A 17,746-nucleotide genomic window follows, 5' to 3' on the forward strand; every position below is an offset into this window, starting at 1 on the left:
GGCAAGTCTCCCTAATAGTGGCATGGACAGCAATAAAAACTCTCAAGGGTTCTAATCCCTCTCCACTCTGGCCAAAATACAAAAGGTTTTGCCTTTAGTTATACTAAAGAAATGATTATAGAACCAATTTCAAGCAACCCTGTGTTGCAGCTTCTTTCAGGTTCCTGCAAGATCAACACAGTTGTGTCTGAAATCCTGGGGTGCTCTACGGGAAATTGCTTGCATGGATGCCATGTGCCTTCACCAATTCTTACCACCTTCGCCTTCATACTGGCCAGGGATATGATAGATAGACTGAAAGGACCATTAGAAAAGAAATAGCGTTGGGAAGTTATGGGGCTTTATGGTGACCAGGCAAACTGCGGTTGCAATTATCTTTAAACGGCACTCCAGAATTTCAGACTTCTGGGGTAAATTTCTAATGAAGCTGAAAATATGTGCAGGAGCCAACTTAACATGTCTAAACCACAAACCAACTCACAAAATATTTTTCTTACTGTGACTTACAAACCATTAAGACAGGGAATGCACCAACCTGTATTAGTAAAGTCTTAGAGTCTCTTGTAGCAGATCCATCACTTTTTGGAAGCGGTTTTCCTTTAACGTTACATTCTTTTGAAAAGCTTTTCAAGGTATCATTGAACTCCCCAAAGCTTAGGAACTGATAAACAATACACAAAACATAATTCAGAAAAGTTATACAAAGAACGCATCAAAATAATTAAAAAAAAAAAAAAAAAAAATGTTAATTTTTGATGTACGGGTGGTATAAAAGTTACCATTTTTTTCCCAAACGTTGTCATTTTTAACTGTGGTTACTAGCTTGTATTTAAGTTAATTGCTTAAGGAAACCGGGATCAATTAGTGTTGCTTTAGGATTTATGCATATGAGGAAAGCCACGTAGGCTGGTTTCAGGCGCATTCTGTAAAACGGAAGCTTGAGCGCGATGTGATTGTTTAATGAGGGGCCCAATGCAGGTCATGGGAAGACTAACATTGGTTCTGCACATTGAACAAATAATATTTATGTTGTACAGACTCATATGCACCCTCTTCAATCACCACATATGTATATATGGCCATTTGGAGAGGAACCAAAGGGAATGGGAACTACATGTGCACAATACTGTTTAACTCCATCACATTTAGTAGGAATCATTACAATCTTTTGGCATTACCAAGTGGAGTTTACTAATTTGTTTGAATTTAGATCCAAATTTAGTTGGTACAGTAAGTGTATAAATAAGGGAGAATACCATAGCCAAGTCTAGTACTGTTTATAGGTAAAATTCAGGGCAAAAAAGCCCAAATTATTATCAATGTTACACAATATATATTTATTTATTTTTAAGTGTAGAAGAAAAAAAATGTATTCTTAGTGTCACTGGTGTGATAATTTGTCAGTGCTGAAAGAACTGATACTGCTATAGTAAGTATGAATTTAACTTATTCGTTTCCAACCTCAAGAACCAAACCTTTTTCACATGCATGTAATGCTGACAGAAATAAGCATATTCTATATACTGTACTTAACTTGCAGCCTGTTTTTTGGAACCTTCAATTCACAAAACCAAATTTTAAAAGTAAAAAAAGATGTTCAAGTGATTTTTCCATTTCAGGTAAGGATATTGAAACAAACAACCCACATTCCCATCAACCCTTAGCCAGTTCTGCCGTTTCACCTCCGATCACTTTGCTTTGTTTCTGATACTCCGCTCTCCCAGCAATTCAAAAAAGGAAATAAGCATGCAGCACAATAGTCTTCCATCATACCAAGATCATGTGGCTTTTTCTTTTCTGACAAAAAGCGGCAAATATATTCAGTGACCAACATAGTTAGGGCCCTTTCACACAGAGAGCTGACTGGATCCGTCTGTCAGTTTTTCAGGTGGACCCAATTGGACCCTTCAGAGCCCTTGCACACTGGGGCGGGGGCGGCGTCGGCGGTAAAACGCCGCTATTATTAGCGGCGTTTTACCGTCGGTATTCGGCCGCTAGCGGGGCGGTTTTACCCCCCGCTAGCGGCCGAGAAAGGGTTAAATACCACCGCAAAGCGCCTCTGCAGAGGCGCTTTGCCGGTGGTATAGCCGCGCCATGCCATTGATTTCAATGGGCAGGAGCGGTAAAGGAGCGGTATACACACCGCTCCGAAGATGCTGCTGGCAGGACTTTTTTTACCATCCTGCCAGCGCACCGCTCCAGTGTGAAAGCCCTCGGGGCTTTCACACTGGATACACAGCAGCGGCACTTTCAGGTCGGTTTGCAGGCGCTATTATTAGCGCAATAGCGCCTGCAAACCGCCCCAGTGTGCAAGGGCTCTCAGTCTCCTCTATGGAGTGGCGGGTGTCCTGCCAACATCCAATTTGATCCTGTCCACTAAAAACAGACGGATGGTGATCTGTTCCTCATCCGTCTGGTGGATCGGATGGCAGTTGGGTGTAAAGGGACAGGCGGTCTGTTTTTATCCGACCGCCCATAAAGCAGAGCAGGTTGTGTCTATGTCCGCGGACACAGACCATTCATTCGCCTGCTCAGCGGGGAACAGTGGATAGATTCCCTGCTGAGCAGGTGGACTCTAATGGAGCCCGCCCTATGTGGAAGGAGCCTTAGCCATATGATGGAAGGGAAACTATAAAAAACAAAAGTAAAACAAATGATACATACCTCTTTTACTAATCCAAGCAAATCTGCTTCATAGGCCAAAATATCACCCATTTTATGATATTTCTTTTACCTTCCACATAGCAAGAAAGTCTGAAAAATGAAAAATAAAATACCTTCATAAGCTCTTGATTGCAAATGATACTACAAAACAAATCTACTCAAGTATTTTGAGTGGACAGAAATAGTTAAACAAAAAAAAAAGGAAGAAAGCGTATATCTAAACAGTTCAGTTAACATAGGGAAATCCTCTGAAATGTAAATTGCCAAATTCTGCTCTTGAACTCCTTCGTCTTCTCCTCCCATGCTCACCTCCAGGACTTCTCCAGAGCCTCTCCCATCCTCTGGAATCTCTACCTCAGTCTATTTCCTACTCTGTCCATATTTAGGCGATCCCTAAAAACTAATTTCTCTCAGGAACCTTGTCCTGCCCCTGCCTAAAACTGTACTTATACGTAGGCTCCCTCATATTCCTCACATTTAATTACCTTTTACATTGTAAGCTCTCAAGAGCAGGGCCCCCTAACCCTCTTGCATTGGATTTTATTGTAGCAATACATGCACCATTTATATTGTAAAGCCCTGCCCAAACTGCTGTAACAATATATACATATCAACGTCATCGTTATCTTCATATCAGAGGGAAATCCACAAAGACAAACTGGCAATGGAAGTCAATATTGCTGACCTGTGAGGGCTTGTTCACATTGGTGGCTGTTCACATGGGCGGCAAAAGCAGGCAGCCGAGCCATGATTGTACCGCCTCCTATCCCCCACCTAAACAAAGACACGCAGCCACTCAGGGCTGTACACATGCCACAGTAATAATGTTTTGCAGCTACAGCAAAAGTGAAACCCCATCTCATTTGGCGACCAATACCTCCGTCGCATGCAACCCATTCAAGTTAATGGGACCATGCCACAAAAAGCACGCTTTGTACATGGTTGTGGCACAGTGGTTTAGCCTTTTAAGGTTTAAAGCAGGCATTGCTTCCCAACCACCTGTCATTACTGCAAAGGGGCAGTAAGTGCTGCCGCAAATTTGAACAAGACTTAAATGATAGCACAGTAGCAGAAGTTAAAAAACAAATTGCAAGATAAAATTAAAAAAAAAAAAACACACACAAACACTAAAAAGTGTCAAATTAGGCTAGGTGAAATAGGAAGATGCTGCACTCAATCCTCCAGATACAAGTTTTACAAAAAATGGTGAGCAAACTCATATAATACTATATCCACAAATACAAAAGATGATATCTCATTTTTTCCTAAATTGAAATTCCACCTTGATAAAATACATAGTATGAGCAAAAATCCATAAACAATATTACACAAGAATAACAATGGGAAAAAAAAAAGGTAAAAATGTTATATATATATATATATATATATTTTTATTATTCCACTCCCAGTGTCCAATTACGGTCCAAAAGGAACATTCCACCTAAAAAAATACGAATGTGCTATGACCTCTGCATACAGTGCTCACAGGTCACCAAATAACCAGAAGTGCCACGTCCTCACCGTATTACCAGGATCTCTAAGCAACTGCATGCGGAGGTCATAGCACACAGAATTCATATTTTAAGTAGATTGTCCTTTCTGGACCGTAATTGGCCTTTTTAGGTTTATTCATTTTCTTTAACTTTCATTTTTATGCAATATTCTTTATGTATTTTTGGTCACACTGTGTAGTTTATTCATTGGTTTCTTGTCAAACAATATGTTTTTCACATACATAAATAGGTGATGAGACATCATCTTTTGTAATTTTGGTATAATAATATAGAAGTTTGTGCACCTTTTATATCTTAGGATATAGCAATAATGCCACATGGCTTATGTAGAAAAGTTATACCCTTCCCTTCATGAAATGTCTGGGTCTTGTCAGAAAATGCTCTACTCTACAGGTCAGCTGACACAGTCTCCAAACACATGGACAAAGTCATAATTTACAACTTTATTCTCCAACTGTCATCACCTAAACAGAGTGGTGCTTACCTTTAAGCTCTACAATTTCACTGCTAGTATGAGAACACTTGGAAAAAGACATTTACAGATACACCAGTATATGGATAAACCAAGTAACGGAAAGTAAACTTCTGGACTGGAGTTTACCCCTGGGCACAGTGGGCAGTGTTTAAACAAGCATAATGTTACTTCCGCAATTCTTGCCCCCAGCCCAAAAAGGTATAATTTTACCTTAGGTGGATTTATTGGATTAGAACTTCTTGTACTGTACAATGTTCTGTTCTTTGTTCTGTTCAGTTGGTTCATGATACAGACTCAAAATTATACAATTTGATTACATCTCATAGTAACTTTGTTATGCTTTGTCTGCCACTTCTCATATAATTATATAGCTATTGGGACTACAATGACCCTTAAAAACAACCAAATCATAAACATGTACCATGCTAGCAGCCAATATATTTATGTCAGGAACTAGATGTACAGAAAAAAAAAAGCAAACAAACCTCCAGAAACCATTATGAAATAAATGGTTTACTTAAAATTTTGTACCAAATGTCAAACGCATGAATAAGGCCTCTTTCACATGAACGATCCGTTCAGGTCCGCCTGTCAGTTTTTTAGGCGGACCTGAACGGACCCTCCATAAACCTCTATGGAGCGTCGGATGTCAGCGGTGACATGTCCGCTGACATCCGACCCGCTCCGATCCGAAAAAGTGTAACAGAGGAAAAACCTACTTTTCCATCCATTATCGGATCGGGTGACTACGGACTCTACGGTCCGTCATCATCCGATCCCCCATAGGGGAGAGCGGCGCTCTGACAGGTCTGTCGCTGCACAGTGTGCAGCGACGGACCTGTCATCTGCCTGCTCAGCAGGGATCCACGGAGCGGTCCCCGCTGAGCAAGCGGATGTTCATGGGGCGGATCATCACGGATCCGTCCCGTGTGAAAGGACCCTAAACAGAAGTAGATACAGTGCATCCAGAAAGTATTCACAGTGCTTCACTTTTTCTACATGATATGTTACAGCCTTATTCCAAAATAGATTAAATGCACTATTTTCCTTAAAATTCTACAACCACTACCCCATAATGACAACGTGAAAGAAGTTTGTTTGAAATCTTTGCAAATGTATTAAAAATCACATGCACATAAGTATTCACAGCCTTTGTCATGACACTCAAAATTGAGCTCAGGTACATTCTGTTTCCACTGATCATCTTTGAGATTTTTCTACAACATGGAGTCCACCTGTGGTAAATTCAGTTGATTGGACATGATTTGGAAAGGCACACACCTGTCTAAATAAAGTCCCACAGTTAACAATGCATGTCAGAGCACAAACCAAGCCACGAAGTCCAAGGAATTGTCTGTAGACAGGATTGTATCGAGGCACAGATCTGGGGAAGAGTACAGAAAAATGTCTACAGCATTGACGGTCACAATGAGCACAGTGGCCACCATTATTCGTACATGGAAGAAGTTTGGAACACCCTCTTACTAGAGCGGGCTGCCCGGCCAAACTGAGCGATCGAGGGAGGAGGGCCTTAGTCAGAGAGGTGACCAAAAACCTAATGGTCACTCTGACAGAGCTCCATCACTTCTCTGTGGAGAGAGGAGAACCTTCCAGAACAACCATCTCTGCAGCACTCCACCAATCAAGCTTGTGTGGTAGAGTGGCCAGACGGAAGCCACTCCTCAGTAAAAGGCACATGACAACCCGTTTGGAGTTTGACAAAAGACACCTGAAGGACTCTTAGACCATGAGAAACAACATTTTCTTTTCTGATGAAACAAAGATTGAACTCTTTGGCCTGAACGGCAAGCATCATGTCTGGAGGGAACCAGGCACCGCTCATCACCTGGCCAATGCCATCCCTACAGTGAAGCATGGGGGTGGCAGCATCATGCTGTGGGGATGTTTTTCAGCAGCAGGAACTGGGAGACTTGTCAGGATCGAGGGAAAGATGAATGCAGCAATGTACAGAGACATACTTGATGAAAACCTGCTCCATAGCACTCTGTACCTCAGATTGGGACGAAAGTTCATCTTCCAGGACAACGACCCTAAAACACACAGCCAAGATGACAAAGGCGTGGCTACGGGACAACTCTGTCCATGTCCTTTAGTGGCCCAGCCAGAGCTCAGATTTGAATCAGATTGAACATCTCCGGAGAGATCTGAAAATGGCTGTGCGCCAACGATCCCCATCCAAGGCTATGAATACTTATGTACATGTGATTTTTTTTTAATAAATTTTCAGATTTCAAAACAAACTTCTTTCACCTTGTCATTATGGGGTATTGTTTGTAGAATTTTGAGGAAAATAGTGAATTTAATACATTTTGGAATAAGGCTGTAATAGAACAATATGTGGAAAAAGTGAAGCGCTGTGAAATCTTTCCGGATGCACTGCAAGTAAATAAAGGAATTTGCTCTCCAAAATGAAAAGCAACACCACCACACATGGCACAGAAATCCATGACAGCCATAACACATAGAAAGATACCTAACTAAAAATGTATTGCAAACAGTAAAAAAATGTAAATAAACAGCCAACCGGCACAGATTACATGATAATGTTAAATGTATTTATTTTTAAAGCCCAACTCCAAGCAAAATGTATATCAAAATAAAGTGGTCATTAGTCTTCCAGACTGAATGTCCCCATGTCATTCAACAGCATACTGTGAATGTGGGGCGTCACTGACCCAGCACAGCACCCTGCATTTACTGTGTAACGAGTGGCACCTCCATATAAGGACTGCCAGGAGAATCCCAAAAGAGAAAGGCCCAGCATATGATGTGTACTGTGTGAAGACTTCCAAGTATAAAAAAAAATAAAAGCAAAGCTGGCAGGATCAATAGGTCATTTTTAGTGCAGGAAAGTTAAAGTAGGAAAACAAAGACAGTTCATAAAAATAATTAGGAAGGTTTTAGAGATTTTTGGGCGTTTTATATATCTGGCAAAATTTTCTTTACTAAGAAAAACCTCAACCAAACGTTTCCTGTAGCTGCTGATAATACCTGCTTAGTGTTTAGCAGGAATGTCAGCTCTTGCATAATTTAGAAATCTTACTGGACATTCTGTTACCAATGAATTTTAGATAACAGGTAGACACCTAATATTCTGCTATTGAATAGGATGATGCAAATTGGAATGTATTTATCTACACAAGCCATCCTGTCCATGATATGGCAGAACAGCTCGACACCATTCTTGCCAGGCAGGATGAGCTTTTGTTTGATTTAAAGGCAAATAGGCTGGTTATACTTTGCAAGGGAATTTTTCTTTTGCTTAGTAATAAAAAAAAAAAAAAAAAAAAAAAAAAAAAATCACTTTGCAAAGAATACCCAATTATGTGTAAAAACAGTATTTTTGCTTACAAACAATTGGATGTCGGAAGTAAGAGGAGCTTCACATCGTTCACTAAGCTTGGGCAGCCCATACACTGAATTTGTTTTACTGCAGCCACGAATTGCAGGAAATAAGTTTGCATGATTCCCCCATCAAACAGACAGCGCTGACAGTGGAATCCCTCCTGCTGAGCCATTGTCTCCCGGTGGGGGGGGGGAGCCATCCCCACCGGGAGAAGGCAGGGATTATCGCTAGCGGCTATAGCAGCCACTAGCGATAATCGTAAGATTGGTTGGCAGGCTGGTTGTACCCAAGTTGATTGATCATCTAGCCTGCCCATTAATGCTTTGAATCTCAGCCAGTTGCTGCTGAACTGGCCGAGATTTGAACCGTGTACGGCCAGTCTATAGAAAATTCCCTTGCACAGTGAACAACCTATTTGCCTTTAGTAAATCAACCCCAATGCCTCTATCAGACCCTAAATTAAAAACCTATTAAAAAAACAAAACAAAACACACATTTCCTTTGTTGTCTCAGCTGTCAGATAAGCTGAGGTAAGAAAGGAACTATATGTAGGAATAGACTTATGAATACACAAAGCGGGATTTATCCTTCATGGTCCTGTCCTTAACTGAACTGATATGATGTGCCATGACCTGAAGTGAGTAAGTTATTCAAAGCTGCCCAAAATATCAGCAAGGTAAAACAGTTCTGTAAGGAGGAATGTGCCAAGATAGCCCCGAGCCAATGTGTTAGATTGGTCAGCAGATACAGGAGATGTGTTCATGTAGGTGCCTGCTTTTACTATACCTAAGGTTTTATGCACTTCTCATCGCATGTAAGTTTTTTCCTAGGGCGTTTGATAGCGATCAACAAATTATGAATATCCTTTATTTAAGCAATTGGCACTCCAAATTAATAACAGAGATAAAGGCTATTTCGTGTTCTCAGACTCCATTGCATTGAACATACTAAACTATTTTAGCCCCAATCTAACTTTACGACAAATTCCGTATTGTAAGAGGTCAGCATAATAACCAGTTGTATGTACATAGGGGTAATTGATCAAAACCGGAGCTGACAGAATCTGGAGTAGCTGTATAAGGAAACCAGCTTTTATCTTCAGTTTCTTTATTTAACCACTTCAGCCCCGGAAGGATTTACCCCCTTCCTGACCAGAGCACTTTTTACAATTTGGCACTGCGTCGCTTTAACTGCTAATTGCGCGGTCATGCAATGCTGTACCCAAACGAAATTTGCGTCCTTTTCTTCCCACAAATAGAGCTTTCTTTTGATGGTATTTGATCACCTCTGCCGTTTTTATTTTTTGCGCTATACACGGAAAAAGACCGAAAATTTTGAAAAAAAATGATATTTTCTACTTTTTGTTCTAAAAAAAAATCCAATAAACTCAATTTTAGTCATACATTTAGGCCAAAATGTATTTGGCCACATGTCTTTGGTAAAAAAAATGTCAATAAGTGTATATTTATTGGTTTGCTGAGTCCACACTTGAAAAGTGTAGACACCACATGTGAATGCGGTGCGATTCCTGTGCGCATCACATGCGATGTCTGATGAATGGTGCAGAACCCTTTCCCCCCCCCCCAAACCTGAATCGCATTATATGGTGTTCACACCCATACGATGCGATTCTAGTAATTGTGCTGCGTTCTGCAATCTATTTCGGGGTGTCATTAAGATAACAGACTATCGCAGCAGATCGCATGGATGCTGTGCGATTGCAATGCAGTGCGGGAAATGCACAGGATTCGATGAGTTTCCCACATTACATAAGTGTAAAAACCAGGGCTTAAAGTGGAACTAAAAAGATTCAAATGAAAGTCGCCCACGGTCCAACAATAGAGAACTATAGTGAATCAAGTACTTCCCATTGTACAAACTGATCAATGTAGTGGTTACATTGTTACATAGTAGGTGAGGTTGAAAAAAGTCCATCAAATGTGTGTGAATATATGTCAGTATTACATCTGTATGTAATATATACATTATATCCCTGTATGTTGCGGTCATTCAGGTGCTTATCCAATCGTTTTTTTAAACTATTGATGCTCCCTGCTGATACCACCGCCTGTGGAAGGGAATTCCACATTCTCTTTACAGTAAAGAACCCTCTACGTAGTTTAAGGTTAAACCTCTTTACTTCTAATTTTAGTGAGTGGCCACGTGTCTTATTAAACTCCCTTCTGCGAAAAAGTTTTATCCCTATTGTGGGGTCACCAGTACAGTATTTGTAAATTGAAATCATATCCCCTCTCAAGCGTCTCTTCTCCAGAGAGAATAAGTTCAGTGCTCGCAACCTTTCCTCATAACTAAGATCCTCCAGACCCTTTATTAGCTTTGTTGCCCTTCTTTGTACTCGCTCCATTTCCAGTACATCCTTCCTGAGGACTGGTGCCCAGAACTGGACAGCATACTCTAGGTGCGGCCGGACCAGAGTCCTGAAGAGAGAGAGAATTAGCGCTTAATGCCTGGAGTTGATCCACCTTTTAATGCATGCCAATATTCTGTTTGCTTTGTTAGCAGCAGCTTGACATTGCATGCCACTGCTGAGCCTATCATCTACTAGTACTAGTACTACTTCCATCCTAGATTCCCCCCATAGGTTCACCCCTAGTGAGTAGATTGCATTCATATTTTTGCCACCCAAATGCATTATTTTACTACATTAAACCTCATCTGCCATGTAGTTGCCCACCCCATTAATTTGTTCAGATCTTCTTGCAAGGTTTCCTGCAAGTAGTTATTGCCCTGCTCAGCTTAGTGTTGTCCGCAAATACAGCGATAGAACTGTTTACCCCATCCTCCAGGTTGTTTATGAACAAATTAAATAGGATTGGTCCCAGCACAGAACCCTAGGGGACCCCACTACCCACCCCTGACCATTCCGAGTACTCCCCATTTATCACCACCCTCTGAACTCGCCCTTGTAGCCAGTTTTCAATCCATGGACTCACCCTATGGTCCATGCCAACGGACCTTACTTTGTACAGTAAACGTTTATGGGGAACTGTGTCAAATGCTTTTGCACTGATTGCTGCCACTGGTGGGCACCGATTGCTGGCACTGGTTGCTGGCACTGGTTGGTGACACAGTTGGCGCTATATTGTAATCAGGACACTTTACTTTACACATTACATGTGTAGATGTCCCCCTGCGTGGAGATGCTGCTGATCGGCTCTCCTCGCCACACACTCTGTCAGCGTGAGGCGTGGTTAAAGGGACGCGACTCTTTACAGAGATCTGAGTCGCGGCGCCCCCGAGAGCGGCCGTTCTGGGACACCGTCATATAAAGTTGTATCAGAACGAGAGCCGCACCGCCCCGCCGTCATTTGACGGTGGGCGGGCAGCAACTAGTTAAACGAAAATCATACCATCTGGTATTGTACAAGAAAAGTTTGTGCGTTTGTCCCTTCGAATAATTTCAGACAAAAGCTGTGTACCAACGATCAGATTATCGTACGATCTCTTCAAAAAGTGGTATTTTTTTTACAATATTCTGATCACGTGTACTAGGCTTAAAAGGTGAGGTTTGTTTGGCTGTATTTCACCTGTGGATCACTGGAGTACAGTTCGCTCTGCACTCCTGTGACCCATTTTCAGCAGACAGTGGGCTGAAATGCGCTCTCTGCTGATGTCACAGAGCCTGTCCAGGCTCGGGCAAGATCAAAACAATGGAGTCGGGATCCGCCCAAATGCCTGGACCGGAACCTGGCTCAGCCTCTCAGCGACCCGCCAAGAGCCTGAGCTGGCCGCTCCTGCCCCCTCCACAGATCAGCGCTCCAGTGAGCGAGGGGGAGGGAGAGCAGAGCAGAGAGCGGTGACTGGCAGTCACCAGCTCTCTGAGAACTGAGCGATCGGCGGCGTTGGATCACTCAGTTCTCAGTGTTAGAGGCGCTGGGGGACAGATGCAGCATCGAGCCGATACTGCATCCACCTAGGCAAGTACGATTGCGAAAATAAAAAATCCCATACATCTCTTTTAAAGCTCATAGTGATGTATTATTTCTATTGACCAAGTATCTCTGTAGCCTTCCTATGCATATACACTATATTACTAAAAAGTATTGGGACACCTGCCTTTACACGCACATGAACTTTAATGGCATCCCTGTCTTTGTCGATAGGGTTCAATGTTGAGTCCCACCCTTTTCAGCTAGGTTTAGGAGTGTGTATATTGGGATGTTTGACCATTCTTCCAGAGGCCCATTTGTGATGTCAGGCACGGATGTGAACGAGAAGGCCTGGCTCGCAGTCTCCGCTCTAATTCATCCCAAAGGTGTTCTATCGGGTTGAAGTTGAACTCTGTGCAGGCCAGCCAAATTCCTCCACCCCAAACTCGCTCATCCATGTATTTATGGACTTTGCTTTGTGCACAGTCAAGTTGGAACAGGAAGAGGCCATGCCCAAATTGTTCCCACAATATTGGGAAGCACGAAATTGTCAAAAATGTCTTGGTATGCTAACACCTTAAGAGTTCCCTTCACTGGAACTAAGGGGTCAAGCCCAACCCCTGAAATAACCTCACGCCATAATCCCCCCCATCCACCAAATGATTTGGACCAGTGCACAAAGGTCCATAAAAACATGGATGAGCGAGTTTGGGGTGGAGGAACTTGACTGGCCTGCACAGAGTCCTGACCTCAAACCGATAGAACACCTTTGGGATGAATTGGAGACTGCGAGCCAGACCTTCTCGTCCACATCAGTGCCTGACCTCACAAATGCGCCTCTGGAAGAATGATCAAACATCCCCATAGATACACTCCTAAACCTAGCTGCAAGGGATGGGCCAACTCAATATTTAACCCTATGGACTAGGACTGGGATGCCATTAAAGTTTACGTGTGTGTAAAGATAGGTGTCTGAATACTTTTGCTAACAAAGATCATGTATATATTAGAGCTGAACGATTCTGGTCAAAATGAGAATCATGATTTTTGTTTTGCTTGGAATAAAGATCACGATTCTCTCACGATTCTTGCAGCGTAACATCATCTTTCACATTATACAACAAAGTTGGGATAACTTTACTGTTTAGCTTTTTTTTCTAATTCATTGAAGTGTATTTTTGCCCCCAAAAATTGTGTTTAATACAAAGCTGAGCAAATACAGTGTGACATAAAATATTGCAACAATCGCCATTTTATTCCGTAGGGTCTCTGCTAAAAAAATAACATACCCAGCACCCCCCATCCTCTGATAGCAGCCGCAATCCACACAATCTCATTTCTATTCCTCTTCAGCCTAGAACCTGCCACCCCTTCTCCTGTGCCCTTTGGAATGCCCTCTCTGTTTGTAACAAACTCACCACCGTCCATGACCTATTTATCACAAACTCCCTGCACCTACTTGCAATTACGGAGACCTGGATTCAAGAATCTGACCTTCCTTCTCCTGCTGCTCTCTCCTATGGTGGACTCCTGTGGACTCTCTCCTAGGCCTAGTGGACAGAAAGGAGGTGGTGTTGCAATCCTCCTATCCCCTCAAAGCACTTTTCAGGTTCTTCATCCACCCCCCTCTCTGTCCCTCTCCTCATTTGAAGCGCACTGTATTTGTCTATTTTCTCCAGTTTCATTGAGAATTGCTGTGATCTATCGCCCCCCTGGACCGGTATCAAACTTCCTTGATGACTTCTCTGCCTGGCAACCCTACTTTCTCTCTTCTGAAATTCCAACAATTATTCTTGGTGATATGAACATCCCTGTTAATCTTAACACTCCCGCTACTTCTAAGCTGCTGAGCCTAACATCCTCTTTTGACCTAAAACAATGGACAAGCGCTTCTACTCACTCGGTTGGCAACTGCCTTGACCTCATATTCTCCTACCTACTGTATTTACTCCACACAACCTCTCCAATATTAATTTTTCTCTCTCTGATCACCACCTTATTAGCTTCACTCTCTCCTTGTCTGCCTCCTCCTTGCATTCCAACTAAAACTATTGCCCCTAGAAACCTTCGCCATCTTAACCCTTCTCTTCTTTTTTCTGCAACAGATTGTCTCTACGACAAAATCTTTTCCTTGTCCTGCCCCAACTTGGCCACTTCTCTTTTCCACCTTTACCACTTCGTCCTCCATTACCTCCACCCACTACCTTACTCACTGCCTAGGAGATTGCTAATCGCTTCAAAAATAAGATTGAGACAATTCGTCTCGAGATCTCTGCTCTACAGATATCTCCCTCACTTTACACTCCTTGTCCTCCTGCACAATCAATACTTCCCTCTTTTAACCCAGCTACTATAGAGGAAGTCACTAAACTTTTTTCTAACGCCCACCTAACCTCCTGCCTCCTGGACCCTGTTCCTTCTCAAATACTACGGTCACCATCGGACTCTATCCTATACTCTTTAACTCATATCTTCAACCTCTCATTCTCTACTGGCATCTTCCTTAACCCTCTAAAACATGCGCTAGTCACTCCCATACCAAAAAAGGCCTCACTAGAACCCACCAATCTTAACAACCTAAGACCCATCTCTTTACTCTCTTACCCATCTCTTAAACTCCTCTAAACATTTAGGGCCCTTTCACACTGGGACGATGGCCGTCGGCGGCGGTACAGCACCGCTATTGTAAGCGGCGCTTTACCGTCGGTATTCGGCCACTAGCGGGCCGGTTTTACCCCCCCGCTAGCGGCCGAGAAAGGGTTAAAAACCACCGCAAAAGCGCCTCTGCAGTGGTGTAGCCGTGCTGTCCCATTGATTTCAATGGGCAGGAGCGGTGAAGGAGCGGTATACACTCCGCTCCTTCACCGCTCCGAAGATGCTGCTAGCAGGACTTTTCTTCACACCGGAGAGACAGCAGCGGCACTTTCGGGTCGGTTTGCAGGCACTATTATTAGCGCAATAGCGCCTGCAAACCGCTCCAGTGTGAAAGGGCCCTTAGTCTACAACCGACTGAGCGACCACCTCATTGAGAATAACCTTCTTGATCCCCTTCAGTCTGGATTTCGCCCACAGCACTCCACAGAAACTGCCCTCCTAAAACTCACAAACGACTTACTAACAGCCAAAACCAACAGTCATTATTCCGTACTCTTACTCTTGGACCTTTCAGCTGCCTTTGATACAGTTGACCACCCCCTCCTCCTCAAAAAACTCAATTTGCTTGGTCTCCATGGCTGCACTCTCCGTTGGTTCGAATCTTACCTATCTCATTGCACCTTCAGTGTCACTTACAACTACACTTCCTCCTCTCCAAATCCTCTTACCATTGGGGTCCCCCAAGGTTCTGTCCTTGGACCTCTACTATTCTCGATCTACACATCCTCCCTGGATCAGCTGATAGCCTTCCATGGCTTCCACTACCATTTATATGCTGATGACACCCAAATCTATCTCTCTACCCCTCAGCTCATCCCATCAATCTCCTCACGCATCACTGATTTACTAACGGACATATCAGCCTGGATGTCAAACCACTTCCTCAAACTGAATCTATTTCCTGCCCCACATGCCCCTTCTCCTGACTTCTCTGTCAAGATTAATGGCACATCTATCAGTCCGTCCCCACATGCCAGGGTGCTAGGGGTAACCTTAGACTCTGAACTGTCCTTTCAGGCCCACATACAATCCCTGTCCAAATCATCCTCAGCAACAATTCCAGAATACGCCCCTTTTTAATTGACACCACCAAGCTTCTAATTCACACCCTGGTTATCTCTCGCCTCGACTACTGCAACTCCCTCCTCAATGGATTACCTTTACATAGACTATCCCCACTTCAGTCCATTGAATGCCTCTGCAAGACTCATCCACCTTACCAACCATTTAGTGTCCTCCACCCCTCTCTGCCAACGCCTCCACTGGCTTCCACTCACCCAACTAATAAAATTCAAAGTACTAACAATAATTTACAAAGCCATCCATAACTCTGCCCCCAGCTACATCACTAACCTAGTCCCAAAATACCAACCAAGCCAGTCTCTTCGGTACTCCCAAGACCTCTTGCTCTCTAGCTCCCTTGTCACCTCCTTCCATGCTTGCCTCCAGGATTTCACTAGAGCTTCTCCCATCCTTTGGAACTCCCTACCCCAAACTTACCTCATCTACACACAGAAGTTCATTCCTTTGATCAAAGAATGAAAAGTTACAATATTTATAGTTATCTACCAGCTGACAATGTTGTGAAAATATTGGCAGGCTGTGGGTTTTTTGAATCGGGAAATTCTGCATAGAGATTGCGAGGGGGGTTGAATCAAGATCATGTGTTTTTTTTTTTTAACGATTAATCGTGAATCTCTAGTATATATGCTTGTATTGGTTTACATCTGAACTGTCTAAATTTTTTGAATTTTGAAACTCAATAAATCTGTTTCGGTTTATAAAAAAAAAAAAAAAAAAAAAAAAAAAAAACCCAGACGGCAGCACTAACGGTAAAAGGCTATTTTTCAGGCCCAATAAACATCCAAAGAGGGACACGCCAAGGCTGTCCATTGTCCCCGCTACTTTTTGTACTGGCACTAGAATCACTCGCAATACAGATATGAACCTCCTTAGACATCAGAGGAATAGAATTTGGGGGCACCAAACACAAATGCATCCTTTTTGCAGATGATATACTGATGACAATTTCATCCCCCATCACCACCCTTCCCAACCTATATGCCATGCTCAAACCATTCTCCATAATCTCAGGTCTCAAAATCAACCATGGCAAATCGTAGGCCATGAACATCTCCCTAGAAGACACCATGATTTCCACCCTAAAACGATCTTACAAATTTATATGGAAAACTGATACTCTCCCAAATTTGGGAATAAATCTTACTCCAGCTTGGAACACACTGTACTCCCACAATTACCCTGCATTGTTTAAAAATCTAGGGGCCGACCTGACAAGATGGTCGACCCACCCGCCGTCGTGTTTTGGCAGACTACACTCAGTCAAAATGAACGTGCTACCGAGAATATAGTATCTCTTTAGAACAATACCAGTGGCACTAGCCAAACTAGATCTGAAATCATTTCAAAACTAAACTCCTGTCATTTACCTGGGGGAACAAGAGGCCTAGGGTGAATGTACGCACGTTACATGCCCCCAAGAAAAAAGGCGGATTGGGCTTTCCAGATTTGTTAAAGTACTACTATGCTGCACAGTTGGCACACATTACTAGATTCCACAGCTCACGACCACATCCAATTTGGATGCAGATAGAAGCCGAAGCCTGTAAGACACACCCAATCTCCTCCATTCTTCGGCTGCCCCCTAAGCAGAGACCCCTGATTCTAAGTCCGGCACTTTCTATCTCCTTGAGCATTTGGAACAGATTACTTAAATCTAACAACTTCCAATCCTTACATACTCCTTTAGCTCCACTATTGGGGAAGATTCACCCCGGGCCTCTCTCCCAGAACGTTTGAGTGGTGGAAGAACAAGGGTCTACTGAGAATAGCAGATATATGCGATTATAGGGGCATCCTAACGAGAAGGGTATTAGAGGACAAGCACCAGTTACCGATCTCAGAGTTTGTTAGATACACACACACAGATAGCGCCTTGAGGCGATTCAGTTCGCATTTGCAGCGCTTTACAAATCATTCATTCATTCATTCAGTGCATTTCTTGTCTACAAATATCAAAAAATTCAGACATAGCTACGATGACCCCTATGGAATATTTCTGCACGAAATATAAGATCAGAGGCCTTATCTCTGAAATATACACAGTCCTCACGAATTGTACTGAAAAGTTGAAATATATGAAAAGATGGGAGGGTGACCT

At 42.9% G+C, this 17,746-nt stretch overlaps 1 protein-coding gene across 3 annotated transcripts in view; it reads right to left on the bottom strand.

Moving 5' to 3' along the window:
* Nucleotides 1–17,746, bottom strand: part of ARMC9 (armadillo repeat containing 9) — a 233,330-nt gene that overhangs the window by 205,334 nt on the left and 10,250 nt on the right. For all 3 annotated transcript variants that reach the window (XM_073626513.1, XM_073626514.1, XM_073626512.1), the window contains exons 2-3: nucleotides 2,665–2,754; nucleotides 536–661 (exon numbers count right to left, since the gene is read on the bottom strand). In XM_073626513.1, coding sequence (XP_073482614.1) covers nucleotides 536–661; nucleotides 2,665–2,715 — 177 coding nt within the window. In that variant the 5' untranslated portion in view covers nucleotides 2,716–2,754. The remainder of the gene's footprint in view (nucleotides 1–535; nucleotides 662–2,664; nucleotides 2,755–17,746) is intronic.

The sequence above is a fragment of the Aquarana catesbeiana genome, linkage group LG04 (assembly GCF_042186555.1).
Source record: "Aquarana catesbeiana isolate 2022-GZ linkage group LG04, ASM4218655v1, whole genome shotgun sequence".
Taxonomy (NCBI): Eukaryota; Metazoa; Chordata; class Amphibia; order Anura; family Ranidae; genus Aquarana; species Aquarana catesbeiana.